This window comes from Pygoscelis adeliae, unplaced genomic scaffold, assembly GCF_000699105.1.
Source record: "Pygoscelis adeliae isolate BGI_AS28 unplaced genomic scaffold, ASM69910v1 Scaffold241, whole genome shotgun sequence".
Lineage (NCBI taxonomy): Eukaryota > Metazoa > Chordata > Aves > Sphenisciformes > Spheniscidae > Pygoscelis > Pygoscelis adeliae.
The window spans coordinates 3,700,777-3,719,012 of NW_008824056.1; the positions used below are offsets into that span (position 1 = coordinate 3,700,777).

At 43.1% G+C, this 18,236-nt stretch overlaps 1 protein-coding gene across 1 annotated transcript; it reads left to right on the plus strand.

Annotated features, from left to right (window-relative positions):
• Positions 1-2,702: 2,702 nt before the first annotated feature.
• On the plus strand, positions 2,703-15,174 carry IGSF10 (immunoglobulin superfamily, member 10). The gene is made up of 6 exons (XM_009333962.1): positions 2,703-2,768; positions 4,689-5,079; positions 5,812-7,568; positions 7,620-10,227; positions 10,852-11,752; positions 13,266-15,174. The coding sequence occupies exons 1-6, from the start codon at positions 2,703-2,705 to the stop codon at positions 15,172-15,174; spliced, it is 7,632 nt and encodes a 2,543-aa protein (XP_009332237.1).
• Positions 15,175-18,236: the final 3,062 nt, after the last annotated feature.

An 18,236-nucleotide genomic window follows, 5' to 3' on the forward strand; every position in this document is an offset into this window, starting at 1 on the left:
CGGGCTTTGAAATTAGTTAATTTTGCTTGGAATAATTACTGGCAAGAAAGGAGCTGACGTGTTCTTTCCGGAGGATAAATTGCTAGCAGATTTATAAACACTCTGCATACCCAGAGTCGTGAGGTAACGACAGCGAAATATTACAGTTTCCACGTTTGCTTCCTTCAAAAATTAAAACTTTACCTGTAAGCAGCAACTCGTGGGGCACATCGCACTGAGACAAAGAAATTGTGAGGCTCTTTCTTTAAAATGAATTTTAGACCATTACACAGATCTAAATACTGCGGGGAAAACCGAAGGGTTTGGGTCTGTTTTGTGGGTTGGTTTTTCTTTCAAGTTACAAAATTCTTCTTCTTGTAGCTTAAAACTGAGCAACTCAACACAGATGTCGCTATAAATGCTTGTGCGTTTTGTTTTCCTTGTAGGAATCCGTTTGTTCGCTTTTGCTGTGGAGGATGGTAGTGTAGTATTTTCCTGCAGGATGAAAGCAATACGCAGAGGCAGACCCTGGTGGCTGGGGACCCTCCTCGGTGCCTGCCTGGCTGCTCTCCCCGGCAGTATCACCTGTCCCAGGCTCTGCGCCTGCTACGTCCCCACTGAAGTGCACTGCACATTCCGGTACTTCACAGCCATCCCACCGCACATCCCCCCAAACGTGGAGCGCATCAATCTGGGGTATGTTTAACATCAAGATTTTAAATATTCTGGCCGGTTACCTTTCAAGACTTTGCAAAGCAGTAATTAAGAGTTTCCAGAATTAGGGCTAAAAATTAACCAAAGCAATAAATAAATCTTAAGAGCTTAATGTTCCGCAGTATTCAGAAGTGGTTGCAATCGCAGCTAGCAAAGCCTAAGACCACCAACACTAAGTGGAAATTTTGGGGATGTGTCACAGGGCATGTAAGAACTTCAAAAGGTTTTGAACTTAAATGCATTCTTTTATGTTACCCAAACATTTTGCATCTGTAACATGGAACTCAGAAGGAGTCTGAAATAGAATTCTTTCTGGGAGAAGATAGTTCAGAGCTCAGACAGTGGGCTGGAAAATTAATATGTGTATTAAAATCCTCAGAGACTTTGCTGTGACTTTAGAATGTCACACAATGCTGGTATCTATGCTTTTATCTATTGAGTTTATGGGAGATAACACTTGTCTGAATATTTCAGCCTCCAAAATGGTTCTGCTCTGTGTGTGGTTAAAAGGAACAGGGAATAGATTATACCCAGGCTTGGCTGGCCCGTTAACGCAGTTTCCAGCAAGTGTCCTCTGTCATACAATCAAATGATGAGACCAATCAGCAACATTTGACTGATCCTGGTATCACTTTTGATACGCATAACCTTTGAGTCGTCCATATGTGTATGCAGAAAATATAAAAGGAAGTTTTCATTGAAGTCTTCTCCCTCATCTGCCTTCTGCTTCCGGGCAGCATATCCAGATCCCAGCTCCTGACTCCTGTCTGCTCTTTCCTTCCATTGATTTTGTCAGTGTTGTCCGGTAGTGCTGTATATGAAGTCTTACAGTTAAGTACCAGTACTTTTAGAGGACTATGGGTTACCTGAGGTGTGGGACATGTGTTTGAAATACATTAATTACCACTACGGAAAGGCCATCTATCTGACTGGTGAATTAATCCAATTTATTTGTCACCACGGGGCATAGGAGGTGTGACTCCAGCATGAGCAGAGTCCCTGCGTTAGCTAATCAGGTCATGCAAGTCTGATAGGCATCAGACAAAGTCAAAGGCATCACAGAGTAGGTACTCGGCAATTGCGAGGCTTACACAATACCTACTAATTCTGGGATAGCATAGCATCACCGCTGTCAATACTCATGCTAGCTAGACTTAGATACGACCGCTGGTCAAACCTCCTGTAGCAGTGCAGCTCTCACTTGAAGGGCGCTCTGTTTCATTTTTGGTTCCCCGTTTAAATCCAGCCTAGACTATCCATACTGTATGTATGCTCATGGAAATCAGGGGAGGCTGAGGCTATGTCTGCATTAACAAGTAGTGTGCACCATTGAACACCCGTGGAGTGAAAATAAAACTCAAGATGTACAACTGAAAAGGGCGGACAGCATAGTCCAGCCAAGGACCGGGGAGGGACTGCAAGACACTCTGCAGAACCCACCTGCACCATGGCCTAGCCACAGCCGTCATCATTCAGGTCCCAGGAGGAAGGTCACACCCCAGTACCCTTGGTTTTACCTAGTTCTCAGTGGACAGCAAAGGAGGCTCTCTTTTGTCCATGGACCTCTCTGTGATACCGCAGTGTTGGGAAAGCCCTCGATTGAAAGAGGCATCAATGTGTCACCAAGCTCTACCATTACAGGAGCTCCTTGCTCTTCAACACTGAAGCCCAAAACTGGCATTCTTGTCTGCACATTGTTGAAGTTATTTTCACTATCCACTGTGAATACAGTCTTCAGAAAGCTGCCCTGGAAAAGTTACCAAATTTTGTGCTAACATGAAGGAATGACTTAAAATTTCACCGTAGCAACCAGAAGTGCTGTCTACCTTCATGCATTTCCAAAGAGTTGTTCTTTTGTTTTGGGTTGGTTGGTTTGTTTGTTTTAAAACTTGTGAAGTTTAGCTGTTTGACTAAACCCAGGTCTGGGATGAAATGTTTGTTACAGTTACAACAGCTTGCTTAAACTGACGGAAACAGATTTTTCTGGCCTGGAGAAACTGGAGTTACTGATGCTGCACAGCAATGAGATAAATACAATCCCTGATAAGGTGTTCAGTGATTTATATTCATTACAGGTAAGAACTAAATGTAGGAGATGACCTAGTCTTAATTTTTGTTATGACTTTTAAACAATGCAGTAATACTGATAAATGGAAGCAGAGCAGCGGTCTGTAGCATTTTGGTTTCCTGTTTCTTATTGTATCCACGTGACAGACGAGGGCCTTCAAGATACAGAATCCTAACGGGAAATGTCTTGCCTTCCCAGGTGGGCATTCAGGTACAGTTCAAAGAATGTGATGAACATATTGGTAGATACCTGTCAGCAATATCTTAACGGGCAACTGCAGTTGAAACTCTCTTTCACATGAGAGAGAAAGATTGCAGAGCTCTGAGTACTGCATCTGTGGTAGGAAACTTGTCTTTAGTTAATTTGTTAGTCAATATTTTTTTTTTTTTTGAGGATTGTTTTCCATCCAGGTTTCCCTTTCCCTTCAGTACAGTATAGTCCTGTCCCTTTCTATCCTTCGTTTAAAAAAGGCTCCTACTGAACAGAAACTGAACATATTACATATAAACATTTTAATGCTTTAAAAAAACTACAGTTCCTTGGTTTTATAATTTAACATATATTTGTGGACTTTTAAAATGTAGTATTCGATGCCTGTTTTGTTCTTTAACTGAAATATTACGTATTTATAAAATATTACCTATATTTATGTATATTGTAAAAATTAGTAAATGTACGGTGTCATACAGGGATTCTGGAGCTATCTCAGTATCTCACTGTGCGATGTGGACATTCATATATAAAGCATTACTTACATGATTATTTAGGAACAACCGTTCCCAACTAATTCGATGTACAGGTAACACTTATTCTCTAGCTAAATTTCCATCTAGAGCTGTTATTAACTGCTCTAGAGAAGTAATAATGTTGTAGCTGTGATGAACCAAGAACATGAGACACCTGAACTGTTCAGACAGAAAACACGGTATTGGCTCAATTGCTGGTTTTAGAGGATTAGGGGGTGGGGGTGGGAGGGAAAGGCAGAAAGCAGACACGCTTTGGAGCATACAGGTCTTCAGGTTTCATTAACCCTCACAAAGGGGAGTTCTGTGCCTGAAAGGTTGCTTGTTAACTCCTTGCAGCTGAGTTAATAAAATAAGCTTTATGGAGTTGTACAGCTTTTCCTCCCTCATCAACAAGCAAGACGGCAACACAGTTATAGATAGTTTTAATGGAATTATATTTGGCAGATAAAATAAACTTGCACGTTATTGTGATTTTGTACTTTTTCTCCTCATTAATTTTCAAAATACAGCATTCGTGACTGTAACAATATAATTCTAGCAGGAAAAGTAACAACAAAAAGGCTGTCTTGGGTACCATATTTAATACTTCAGCAATATGCCAGATCTGTTCATCTCATAGTTACGAATTTGACTTTTAACCTGTCAGCAACAAAATAGCACCTGAGAGTTGAGTTTTGGCAAGTACACATCTCACGTGACACGAATCCTGAAACTGGGGACACACTTAGCAGTTCTGTTGGTTAAACATCAAACAAAATAGACTGTAGCACGCATCTTTATACAGATGCATCCAGCCAGTCATAACACTGGCTGGAACAAAAATCACTACCACAGTTTATGGTCAAATTCTGCTTGCCCTTTTCATAAGCGTGGTTTAATTGGGGTTTTTTGAATGAGAAATAAGCATTGCTTTATTTTGTGTTTTAGTCACTGCGTTTTGTAAATGTGGCTGCAGAAGTGTCACCCTGATGGACTGTGGAACAAGAAGGCATCCTTGTACTCCTGCAACTAACATTGCATTTAAAAATAATTCCTCCTACTAAGTTTTTCCAATCACTTGCATTACTGGTCTGGTGAAGTACTTTCATTTCACAGAGTAACCATCAATCAAAATTTGTTAGGAGTCTTACGACAATATAACATGGGTTAATATTATACACTTACTACTTTTTCATCAACAGGTCTTAAAAATGAGTTATAACAAGGTCAGAGTACTTCAGCAAGATGTTTTTTATGGTCTAAAGAGCTTGGTACGGTTGCATATGGACCACAATAAAATTGAATTTGTACATCCCAACGTTTTCTATGGACTCACATCACTGAGGTTGGTCCACTTGGAAGGAAATTTACTTAAGCAGCTGCATCCAGATACTTTTGTCACCTTGCGCTATAGCCAGGTATTTAAAATATCCTTCATGAAGCACATATATTTGTCTGACAATGTGTTGACTTCACTACCACAAGAAATGTTTTCCTACATGTCTGAGCTAGAGAGCATTTACCTTCATGGAAACCCATGGTCCTGTGATTGCAATCTACAGTGGTTTGCAGAATGGGCAAAAGAGAGACCAGGTGAGCTGAAGACTTTGTTTATGCTTTTTAATCACGTTATAGCATCTTATTCTTTTTGATAAAGGTAATTTTTTCCTTTATTTATTTATTCTCCCAGAAAAAGCTGGAAGACAGGATTTTTGTAGGTGCATGTAATCAGGATAAACAGATTAATACCATTCCGTTTCCCAGATTAAATGACTCTAGTCGTCTTAACCCATTCCCAAGTGCAGCTTTCCTTAATGGAACGTTTTCCTTGGCCAGTCCAAAGCTTCTGTGCACCAGGAGAATCCACAGGGAATAAGGAAGCTAATTTTTATGTAACTGGCAAGAGCGAAGGCCACATTGCACTCGACTCTTCCAAAGAGAAATAAGGAACGGGATTCAAGGACTTTCTCTGTTGCTGCCCTGAGTAGAGGTTGCACACGATAGCGTAGTGTTACCCCCAAAGTGCAAGAGCCTGTGTCTCTCAGAACAAAGCTACGGCCAGGTACCACAGCAGAGCCCTCCTTGCACGGTGTAAAACCACTGGGACAGAAGGGCGCCATTCTGAGCTGCCATAGCAATAGTCCTTAAGCAGTTTCATCAGAGAAAATTCATAGGTTTTCGTAGGGTACTTTAGGTTTTCGTAGGTTACTTCAAGATAAACTTTGTTAATATTTTATTCAAGAGAACAACTTGCTGGTAGCTATATGTCTTTATCAATGCTAAAAATTGCATCACAAAAGCTTACTGCATTTTTCTCCCCTTCAGATGTTACAAAGTGCAAAAAAGACAGAAGTTCTGGTGCTCAGCAATGCCCAGTTTGTGCTAGTCCCAAAAATCATAAAGGGAAAAGCTTAGTGGATATTCCTTCTGCATCTTTAACCTGCACTAAGCCAGCCATACATGACTCCCTGAAAGTTAAAAACCTCACAGTACCAGATGATGGGGATTTCAGTTCCGTATCTCCCAAGGACTTCATAGCTCCTATAGGATCCATGGTATTGAACATGACTGACCAAGCAGGAAGTCGAGGTAACTTGGTTTGCAACATCCAAAAACCTAAAGAAATGTCTCCCATCTCATTTGACAAAGATGGCAACAGTACAGTACTCAAAACGTCATTCTCAGCATTTCTTGTGTGTGGCATTGATTATGAACATATTCAGCAGCTATGGAGCATACTGGCACTGTACAGTAATTCTCCCTTAAAACTGGAGAGGAATGTCCTAGCAACTAACATGCCTTTTTACAAATATAAACAAATCTACTCTGAAAAAGATGAACTTTTTACCAATATAGAGACTGAACTGAGAGCTGAACCGTCTTGGTTAATGCAAAGCAAAGTGGCATTACAGCTAGACAGGACAGCAACCACGCTTAACACATTGCACATCCAATACTTTACAGATGCTCAGATTATTTTACCCAGTGCTGACAAAAAACAGGAGAGAAATAACTGGACCATCATCTCCAGGAACAACAAAACACAAACGGAGCACACTGTTTTAGTCGGGGGGACCGTAGAACTGGAGTGCCAAGCAACTGGCGAACCAGCTCCTGCAGTAGAGTGGATATTGGCTGATGGAAGCAAAGTTAGAGCTCCTTATATCAGTGAGGATGGAAGAATCATAGTAGTTAAAACTGGAACGTTCACGTTACGGACAGCTGATACTTTTGATACTGGGCTTTATCACTGCATAGGCACAAATTACAACGATGCAGATACTCTCACATTCAGAATTACTGTCGTCGATCCTTACGTGGAACACAACAGTGTAAATGGAGCCCAACTTTCTACATTTGTTGGCAGCACGCTCTACCTTCCCTGTACATCCACTGCTGTTCCAGATGCTGCCATTAGCTGGGTGTTACCTGAGCATGTGATTCTTCATCATTCTGCAAGAAACAAACATATTTTTGACAATGGTACTTTGAGAATACAAGGGGTAACAGAGCGAGACAGTGGCTACTTCAGATGTGTTGCAGCCAACCAGTATGGCATTGATCTTTTGGTTTTCCAAGTGCTAGTCAGAAAGGACGAAACCACTCTAAAGAAAAAGCATGTAGCTGTGGGAGAATGGGAAGAGGGCGACGGCTCTGGCAATGCAATGCTGGCCTCTGCTACAAGACAGAAACATCCTGTAGCTACTCTAACTACCTTGACAGCTAATCGGGGATCTGGTGCCTCAGCATCCAGGAATCGGGTCGCACAGACTGCACATAAAAGGAACAGCTACGGGAAAATGACTTCCAGGCACTACAGGGACAAAATAAGCAGGCGGTTTAGAGGACACAGAAGACAGTTTGTTTCCTCAGCCAGGAGAGTCGATCCGCAGCGCTGGGCAGCCTTTTTGGAAAAAACAAAGAGGAACTCGACATTGATAGAAAAACGAGGAGAAGTTGCAACAAAACCACCTATTCAGATCCGCAAGTTCTCAAAAGTACCTGGGGATGAGGAGGAAACATCGGGTGACCTCATATCTCCAGAAGAAGAATTCATGATACCAGTAACAGAGACAGCCACCGTATCTGCTCTGGAGAGAGCAATGGAAAGTGTGATAACTGCAGGGCCTGAGTGGACCACCAGTAACACCCCTGCTAGGAAAACCTCTCCTCTGGTTGCAGAGGCAGTAACTCCCCTACCCTCTCCTTTTTCACAGTCTGTGTCATCTGACAGCAGAAAGCCACAAACATATCTAAAACCTACAATTACAAACTCATGGGAAAGATCTGATTTAAGTCAAATATCAGCAAATGGTATAAAACAATCAACTGTATCAAATGGAGCAAGTAGAACATCTACACTCTTCCCTGCTGGGCAAAGGTTGGTATATTCTGGGGAAAGTAATAACCAGCATTTAAAATCTGTATCTATGACAGACGTTACAGACACCAGCAAGTCTGTAACTTCCCAAAACGCAGTGGACAAGCTACATGTTTTTGCTGAGTCTGTTGATAAGATTTCCACCAAAACAGATCATCAGATATCTGTAGTGACAGTCAGTGAACCAAGTCTTGAATTTGGTCACGTTTATTTTCATAGTACTCAGAAACCAGTAACTCCTAAGCCGCCGTTGGACTCAATTTTCATTACTCATCAGCAAATTCAGATTATTCAGGATGTTACAACTCGGACACCCCAGGCCCAGCAGCAATATGGAAGACGAAGGAAAATTTCTGGTAGGAGACGAATTGTTAGACCAGGGCATATTCCAAGTATGAAAGAGCACAGATACAATTTTGGGAGGCCAGGATCTGTCAGAGGAAGTACAGCTGCGGCTGCAGATGTTCAACTGAATATGAAATATGTATCAAATTTACCAACCTTAAATAATTTAAGCAGCTCCATCAATCCATTTAGCCCAGAAGCACCCCTGTCCTCCCCCTCTACCATGAATATGCCATTGGAGCACCCAGCGGGTACTCGTCAAAACACAGCATTCCTCAGGGAAGAGGAGAACAAAGCTAGTGCAAGGCAAAAAGCCACTACAACAGTCATGCCTTTATTTACAAAAGGCACTCAAGATACTCCTCAATGGAAATTAGAGACCAGTGCTCCACTTCAGACAGATACTGATAGAGGCCAACCTTTTAGTATCAGACGACCAACAACGGCAATCCATACAGCTCATATTACGACAGAAATTACACGTACCATAAGCACTAAGATATCTTCTACCCTTGAATCAGTCTCACCCAGCATTAAGCCTAGAACCTCAGCAAAAAATTCCCAAAGAGGAGAAATTACTTGGGAACGTCTCTTTGGAAATGGTGCACAAAAAGAGGTCCTTCTTCAGAAGCTACCGAAACAACAGACAGACATGTTTCTATCAACAGAGGTATCGACCATGCTTCCTAAAACGACGGCAGCATTGTCTATGTCCAAAATGTCTCCTTTGCACTTTACGCCTGTGTCAACAGGTGGGAATCACAGCAGTGGTTTCTTGTCTTTAAACAAACCCATTCGTTATGGCAACGGTAAGTCAGAAGAACATCTTCCCACTGCAAAACTGCAGTCTTACTCTAATCCTGCAACTAGTGCAACCAAAGAAATGCATGTAACAAGTTTGAAGCCAACAGTTATACCTATTATTACTCCTCAAACTGACAACAAAATCACCAAAAGTAAAACATTCAGAGTGGGAAGAAAGAGAGGTCAGAGGAGGAAGAGGCCCCCTAAAATACCTACTTCACAAAGCACGACTGCAGGCCAGAGCACTGCAGCAATTCCATCGGTGAATACAGCCACAGCTGTCGTGACAACAGTTAAATCATTAACTATGCCTACAAGTCTTACATCTGCACAACCTCTCTGTGAGAGCGTAAGCGCAGTCTTAGCGACAGAAATGCCAGCACTGTGGATCCTTAACACACCAGACGCATCTCGGCACGTGCCTGCAGCAGCCGCGCAGACATCAGTGACCCCTGTCACACGGAGGAACATCCAGTCAGCCACATTACCACCCAAGAGTCGTATTGCTCAGAGCCCCACCACACCAATCCAAACCACACCACTGCTTTCAAAGCCTTTCAGTGCCACAAGCGCGCGACCTGCCACAGTCTGTGCAACATCTGGGTCAGAACCTGCTCAGCAAATCAAAGCCACCACAACGGCAGGTGAAAAATCACACCCGAAAATGGAAGAGAGAGTTATTCAAGAAAACAACATTGCACAGCCCACATTCCCAGCAAGAACCAAGTCAAGTACCAGAGCTCCTGCTGCATCCAGAGACATCTCTCCTCCCAGCACTAAGCATCCCACCCCACTGCCAGCCCTAAGAGCAGTTGTGCCACCTGCACGTACTGCAAGAACCACCTCGCCTCCGTGGGGTGAAATCAAATTCTGGCAGAAGTCCTCTGCTAAAGTCACAGAGAGAGGCAACCCATTAACTGTCACACTGACCATACTGAAGCCATCGCAGGTCGTGACTCCGTATGCTCCTCTGGGGGGAAGGGACAAGGACAGTTCTGTCAAAGGCTGGTCTGAAAAGAGACGAGATCGAGAAACTACCACCAACAATCCTATAGCCATGGACTCTTTAAGCAGAAATCATTTCGCAAAGCCCAGAATAATTGGAGGAAAATTAGCTGCTTTTACTGTGCTAGCTAATTCAGATGCTTTTATTCCTTGTGAAGCTACTGGTAACCCCCGTCCAACAATACAGTGGACCAAGATATCGTCAGGTATGCTTGATAAACCTCTCTAGAATTTGCCTTCTGTTATAGTCTTGTATTTGGCAGATGTTTTGTGTGCCAAACTCAAGTATTGCTTAATTTAAGAGTACTATGAAATATCAGTGAAAAGATGAACTTTGAAACAGTGAAAAAGAAAGATATCCCAGCACACTTGCTGGAGTGTCTTACTGCTAATTATGAAACAGTTCTTTAGGAAAATTAAAAAAAAAAATCTATATTTAACTATAATTCTGTGCTTATTGTGAGAAGATTTCAATATTTATTGTATGTTACCTGCTATTTCAGAACAGTGAGACAAGTGAAAAGAAAAATCTTGTTATTGGTAACAAACCATCAAATCAAGTTAAAGCTATGCCAAAATATTTTTGAATATGTAAAGCCCCATCTGTTTTATCCAAACTTTGTCTCTACTGAGGACTAAGTTCTGTTTTTACTTTAAAGCTTTGTCACTGTATATGCAAAATACTACTATTTCTCTCTTTCTTATCAGTAGTGTCTTGGTTATTTGGGCAAAGCAGACCAGGACAGGGAAAGTGCTTTCAGCAACTGAGTAAAAAGAAACAGAAGAGAGAGGTTCTGACGTGCTGCACTGTTGTCCCCTTACTTCTCTAGGGACCGACGCCCTGGAAAGCCGAGGCGACGGCAGATGGATGGTGTTTGCCAACGGCACGCTCTCCATCGCCCGGGCAGGCCTGGAGGACCGTGGGCAGTACCTGTGCACCGCAGCCAACCTGCATGGCGCAGCACGGCTCCTGGTCACCTTGTCGGTAGTGGCCTACCCGCCCCGCATCATTGGTGGCAGGTGGCAGCTCCTCACCGCTCACTCCGGAAAGCCCGTGGCAGTGAAGTGCAGAGCTGAGGGCAGGCCTCCGCCCACCGTCTTGTGGGTTCTAGCAAATAAAACGCACGTCTCCAACTCTTCCGCAGGAAATAACAAAGTTCACGTGGAACCAGACGGCACTTTAATTATCAAGGAAGTCACTGTTTATGACAGGGGCCTCTACACATGCATGGCTAAAAACCCAGCGGGCACTGACACGCTGGTTGTAAAACTGCAGGTCATTGCGGCACCTCCCGCTATTCTGGAAGAGAAGAGACAACGTGTTGAAGGAATGATGGGGGAAAATCTGAAACTCCCTTGCACCGTGAAAGGGAATCCTCAGCCCACTGTCCACTGGGTCCTCTTTGATGGCACAGTGGTGAAGCCTCTGCAGTTTGTAAATGCAAAGCTGTTCCTGTTCTCCAACGGTACCCTCCACCTCAGCAACATCGTCCCTTCTGACAGCGGGAATTACGAGTGCATAGCCACAAGCTCGACTGGCTCGGAAAGGAGGGTGGTGAGCCTCGTGGTGGAACACAGAGACACGCTTCCAAAAATAGCTACCGCCTCTCAAGAAATGACTCAGTTGAATTTTGGGGATAAGTTGCTTCTGAACTGCACAGCGACTGGGGAGCCAAAGCCCAGGATCATCTGGAGGTTACCTTCTAAGGCAGTTGTTGACCAGTGGCACAGGTAGGAGTCTTCCACCCCCCCCCTTTTTGAAACTTCAAATGCTGTCTTCTCTGGTGCTCATATAAGTGACTGTTACATCACTGAAACAATACATTATGAACTAAATTAACTTTTAAATGTTTAACAGTGGTGAAACATCCGTGGTGATGGCTTGTTATTACACATCTAATAACAGACCACATCAATGGTCGTAAGTGTGTGAGGTCTTACCAAAATGGATACAAGTCTTGTTTGAATTAAGGAAACTGATGTTAATCATACATTGGCTGAATTTTGGTTGTTTTATAGGAGGAAAAGTTATTTACAAGAGATTTGCGAAGTAGGACTCAGGAGGAAGAGGATTCTGTGGTCTCTGCCAAGTCTACCTTTGAGGGTCTCCCCCCCCACAGCCCCTCCCACAGTAACACTTCACCTTTGCTTTGGGAGAGACGGTCCACATCAGGTCGTTCCTAGCAGGCTCATGAGAACTTGCAGCTGGGCTGAGGGAGATCAAGTCCGTGCCCTGCTGCAGGAAAGGCAACCAGAGAGTAATCACTCAGTGCCACGTGTCGTTCTGGACAACGTGCAGCAGCACTGACAGCTGCCTCTGGCCGGGGGCAAGTATTGCGGGTTGTCTGCGAGGGGAAGGAAGCGTGAGGGAGAGGAGCAGAGGCTGGCAGGATGAGGGACGTAAGAGTCAACAGGCTCATTTGTTCACAGAACAGTTTTCAGGAAGGCAGAGGCAGCATCGTGCAGCTTTGCGCACCTACATAGAGTCAGCGAGCACGTGCATATCCACGTAACAACAAAAGCGGCGGCTCCATCAGGTTATAACCCACTGGGTCTGCGGGTGATGTGGACACAGTGCCTGTGGAGAGAGCTTCTGTATCTGTCCTGGTTTCGGCTGGGATAGAGTTAATTTCCTTCCTCCTAGCTGGTACAGTGCTGTGTTTTGGATTTGGGATGAGAATAATGTTGATAACACACCGATGTTTTAGCTGTTGCTAAGCAGTGCTTACACTAGTCAAGGACTTTTCAGCTTCTCACGCCCTGCCAGCGAGAAGCTGGGAGGGGGCCCAGCCAGGACAGCTGACCCAAACTGGCCACAGGGATATTCCATACCATGTGGTGTCATGCTCAGTACATAAACTGGGGGGAGTTGGCCGGGGGGCGGTGACCGCTGCTCAGGAACTGGCTGGTTGGCAGGTGGTGAGCAATTGCATTGTGCATCACTTATTTTGTATATTCTTTTATCATCATTATTATTATTATTTTCCCTTCCTTTTCTGTCCTGTTAAACTGTCTTTATCTCAACCCACGAATTTTACTTTTTTTCCAATTCTCTCCCCCATCCCACTGCTGGGGGGTGGGGTGGGGAGTGAGTGAAGGGCTGTGTGGTGTTCAGCTGCCTGCTGGGTTAAACCGCAACAAGTATCCTGTTGTGCTGTTAACACTGTCAGTCACTTTCAGTGCTCAGCATTCGCCTCCAGCGTTTTGTTCCATAATTCTTTTCCCGTTTCTCCCCCCACAACAGAATGGGAAGTCGAATCCATGTCTACCCCAACGGATCTTTGGTTATTCAGGCAGTTACTGAAAAGGATGCAGGTGACTATTTGTGTGTCGCAAGAAACAAAATTGGAGATGATCTGATACTGATGAAAGTCAGCATCACAATGAAACCAGCCAAGATTGACCAGAAACAGTATTTCAAGAAACTGGTGCCATACGGGAAAGATTTCAAAGTGGACTGCAAGGCCTCTGGGTCACCCGCACCAGAAATATCCTGGAGTTTGCCAGATGGGACGGTGATCAATAATGCAATGCTGGCAGACGACAGTGGACGCAGGTCTCGCAGATACGTCCTCTTTGACAATGGAACTCTGTATCTCAACAAAGTTGGAGTAACAGAAGGAGGAGATTATACCTGCTACGCTCAAAACACACTGGGAAGAGATGAAATGAAGATACGCATCACGGTCGTCATGGCAGCCCCTCAGATAAAGCACAATTACAAGACATACATTAAAGTGAAAGCTGGAGATACGGCATTACTGGACTGTGAAGCCGCTGGAGAACCCAAGCCGAAAATATTCTGGTTGCTACCTTCCAGCGACATGATCTCCTCGTCAACAGCCAGACACTTCCTGCACGTCAATGGGTCTCTATCAGTAGGTCAAGTCAAACTGTTGGATGCCGGGGAGTATATGTGTGTTGCTCGTAATCCTGGAGGGGATGATACAAAATTGTATAAACTGGATGTTGTTGCTAAACCACCTATGATAAACGGTTTATATGTGAACAAAACAATCATGAAAGTGACGGCAGTGAGGCATTCAAAGAAACAAATCGACTGTAGGGCAGAAGGGACACCTCCACCTCAGATTATGTGGATCATGCCTGATAATATTTTCCTAACAGCTCCGTATTATGGGAGCAGGATTGTAGTACACAAAAATGGGACACTCGAGATTCGGAACATAAGGCCTTCTGACACAGCAGATTTTATCTGTGTGGCACGTAATGATGGGGGAGAGAGTATGCTGGTGGTGCAGCTGGAGGTATTAGAAATGCTAAGGCGACCGATGTTTAAAAATCCATTCAATGAAAAAATAATAGCAAGACCTGGAAAAACTACCGCATTGAATTGTTCTGTGGACGGAAACCCTCCACCTGACATAAGCTGGATGTTGCCTAATGGCACGTGGTTTTCCAACGGCATCAAGACTTCCCAGTTTCTCACAGGTAGCAACGGCACCCTCACCATCTACAATCCTGGCAGAGACAAAGCAGGGAAGTATCGCTGTGCTGCCAGGAATAAAGTTGGCTATATTGAAAAGCTGATCGTCTTGGAGGTTGGCCAGAAGCCCAATATTCTCACTCACCCAGCGGGGCCAGTGAAGGGCATTAGCGGGGAGTCACTGTCGCTTCACTGCCTCTCTGATGGGAGTCCCAAACCAAATACAGCGTGGACTCTGCCAGGTGGCTACGTGCTGGATCGACCGCAGATTAACGGGAAATACATACTGCTGGAAAACGGTACTTTGGTTATACGAGAAGCCGCCATTCACGACCGAGGAAATTACGTGTGTAAGGCCCACAACAATGCCGGAGATTCCTCTATAACTGTTCCTGTCGTTATTGTAGCCTATCCCCCGAGGATTACGAACAGACCACCGCAGACCATACACACGATGCCTGGTGCAGCAGTTCAGCTCCACTGCATAGCGCTGGGAATACCAAAACCAGAAATTACCTGGGAATTACCTGACCACTCAATACTCTCTACAGGTAACCAAGGCCGAGCGTTTGGGAGCGAACTGCTTCATCCCCACGGGACATTACTCATCCAGAATCCCCGACCCTCAGATTCTGGCGCGTACAAGTGCACAGCGAAGAACCATCTTGGCAGCGATTTCACAGTAACATACGTTCACGTCATTTGAAATAAGAAATACAGCGCGGATGATTGTTAACAAAGTCTACAGCTGGACTGAGTTCATTCTTGGAATAAGTTTAATCAAAGGCAGCCATAGGCATGTAAGTGCCTAAATACATTTACAGTATTCAGTCTGCAATGACCGTGCAAAAAAAAAAAAAAAAGAGCGAGGAAAGGCTTGGGGAGAATTAGATCTAGCATTATTATCTAGCATTGGTTCTTTCAGTGATTAAACAGACTTAAATAAAAACAAACTTAAGGCACTTTTGCTCTGCCAGCAAACATTGAATATCAAATAAAATTACTTTTCTGGAAACGTGCTTAGAGGTCTTCAGTAAAGGATAGACTTTTTCGTATTAGTTTAATATTGTCCACCTCGTATGACTATCATGAGCATGGATCACATAAAGCGAGAGTATCCGAGAACCAAAGATTTTATTGTCATGCAGCAGATTACCTTCTTAATATGTTTGAATATTTAGTATGTTTTTTTAGTAAATAGTCAATGGTGAAACAAGTAGTGAAGCATTTCTAATAATACAGCTCTGTTTCACACAGTCTTTTTTGCAAAACTTTGGGATGACACATAGAGAACAACTTTGTTCTCATTTTTAAATGAGAGAGTAAGCTCTGTTTAGCGCTGTTTAGAAAAAGTGTACGGAGCACATGTAGAAACACTCTAGCTTGGTATCATTTTCCTACTGTCACAACAGCATTTTTTAAAAATTTCTCACTAGAAAACAATTGCATCAATTTGCATATAAATTTAGAATTCTGATTTCTCAATTCAGTAGACAGGTCTAAGAAGCAACTTTCTGTACACGAGGGAAAAATGCCTTCACAGTGGTAGGAAATTGTTACCTACACATTTCACACTAATGAATCACGGATTGAACTGGTCAAATAAATCTTTAAAAGGTTAAGGCAGTAACTACAGCTCAGAGTTTCTTTCTTGCTTCCTAAGAGAGAGATTAATGTCAGGATAGAGGGGTGAAAATACATGCAATGCAGCCTTTCCCCTTAAATTTGCAAATTCAGGACATACGCATATCGTGGAAGAAACTGCGCTGTCCCTGCAGTCCCAGCTAGTCCCGCAGCCAGCGGCGCCCGGCACTGCCTGATCCCGCTGCAGTGGACCAGAGGCCGCACGGCTGAAGCCAGGGCTGTTGGAAGAGAGTGGTTTTTTCATCCATTAGAGTCTCTGATGGATGTATGAAGGGTTCAGCATAGCCATCCCCTGCCTTGTGAACAATTCCAGCTCTTTACACCATTTAAAATAATAAAAAAATCCAAGAACGGTAACACGTCTCTTTTGGGCCTGTACGATCTACCACTTAGAAGAAGGGTCCGCAATGAAACTCCTCTGTGCTAACGTGACAGCAGCATCTGAACCACTTGCACTAACATCTCTCAGCAGCAGTTGATCAGCACACAAGACACTCGTCAGTGAGAAAGTATTCAAGTGCCAAGAGCTAAATGCAGATTCTACCTCAATTTAACCACATCACAATCAACCTGGGGATTTTTAGATTTTTTTTATTTAAGACTATAACCTCAGCTGGGATTGCTTTTGTGCTGGTTGGATCATTTCCTAATGTCAACCTCATAGAGTTTGCTGTGTGCGCGTTCCCTCCTTCCACAGTGTTGATGGAGCAGTAGCCACAAAACGGTTGGATTACATGAGTCTCACTGGTTAATATCCATAATAGCTTTAGCTACTATGAAGAACAGTAAACCTCCTTAAAGAAAACTGAACAGAAATAATTTTGACATGAGCAAGACTTACCTGACTATTGTAAAAGCCAATCAAAATTTACTTCTCTACAGATTTCCGTGTAGTATTATTTCATTAGCTGGCCGCACTGCCTCCCACAGTCCTCTGAAGCTTGTGCAGTGCAGTCTTCCCCCCTCCCCACAGAACACCCGACTATGATACCATCTATAAACTCTTTGTACGGTAAATTAAGCAAATTGAGTTAATACAAAACAAGGAAAAATATTCCTATGTATATTTTAAATACCCTGCATGTTCCACTTTCAAAATGAATGCATTTAGAAAAAAATAAAAATTGTATAGACTAACTCCTAAATTACATAAAATAGTAATAAATTTATTCTGTTTTTTCAACTCTAAAACGAGAAAAATTATGGCATATTTGAACAGGTTTGAATAATAACCATTTGTTTGTAGTAATTGTGATTTATAATTTACTTGTGGTTTTGCCCTCCGCTGATAATACGTAACACATTACACCGCTGAAACTCACCCAGCCATCAAGACTCAAACCCGGAATTTGAAATACTTACTGTACAACATTGGTAGCACACGCAGGTAACAGGAATAACTCATTTAGGGTGACTTCAGTACAAAGAGCTGTCAGCTACGGCAGCGCTGAAACCGCAGAAAGGACTTTGGTGGCTTTTCCACCCTCACTTTGTGAAAGCTGGTACGAGATGTGTTACTGAAGGCATCAAGCGAGACACGGAGATTCGTTTCCTGTGAGGCTTTACCAGGACTTAGAGATTTCCCTGCGTGAGCAGAGCAAAACCTGTTTTGACTGTTCAATCCTTGTTACTATGTCGTGCACTCCTTTAGAATTGATCACCAGTGAACGTTACATCAAAAAGACCAAATATGAAACACTGCTACTTCTAGTAGGTTTATTAACATTACATTGTGGCTTTTAATATAAACTTTAAGAAGTTCTAATACAAGCAATAAACCCACTTCAGCACCTTCTTACCACAATGAGAGCAAGAGAAAATTGGTACTTTAAACAAGGAACTTTATAAAGTGCATATGAAAATTACAGTCAAATAAACAATTTAAATTGATGCTTGTTCTACCAACAAAGAAAGAGGTGAACATTTTAATGAACAAATTAACTTTTATGCCAAAATCGGAAGTGCCTTTCAGTTCAGTAGTTTGGTCCAGTGCAGTTCTTTAAAAAAAAAAAAAAACAACAAAAAAATCAACAAAAAACATACACACACACACACACAGTGTTTCCCACAAATAAATAAATCCAGCATTCTTTGTCCTCTTTAAAAGTAACAGGACCTAAAAAG

Excerpts from the sequence above, each read along its gene's own strand:
- IGSF10 (XM_009333962.1), top strand. The coding sequence starts at position 2,703 with ATGCTGCACAGCAATGAGATAAATACAATCCCTGATAAGGTGTTCAGT. Across the intron at positions 10,228-10,851 it reads GTGGACCAAGATATCGTCAG|GGACCGACGCCCTGGAAAGC; the intron begins GTATGCTTGATA and ends TTACTTCTCTAG. Across the intron at positions 11,753-13,265 it reads GTTGTTGACCAGTGGCACAG|AATGGGAAGTCGAATCCATG; the intron begins GTAGGAGTCTTC and ends CCCCCACAACAG.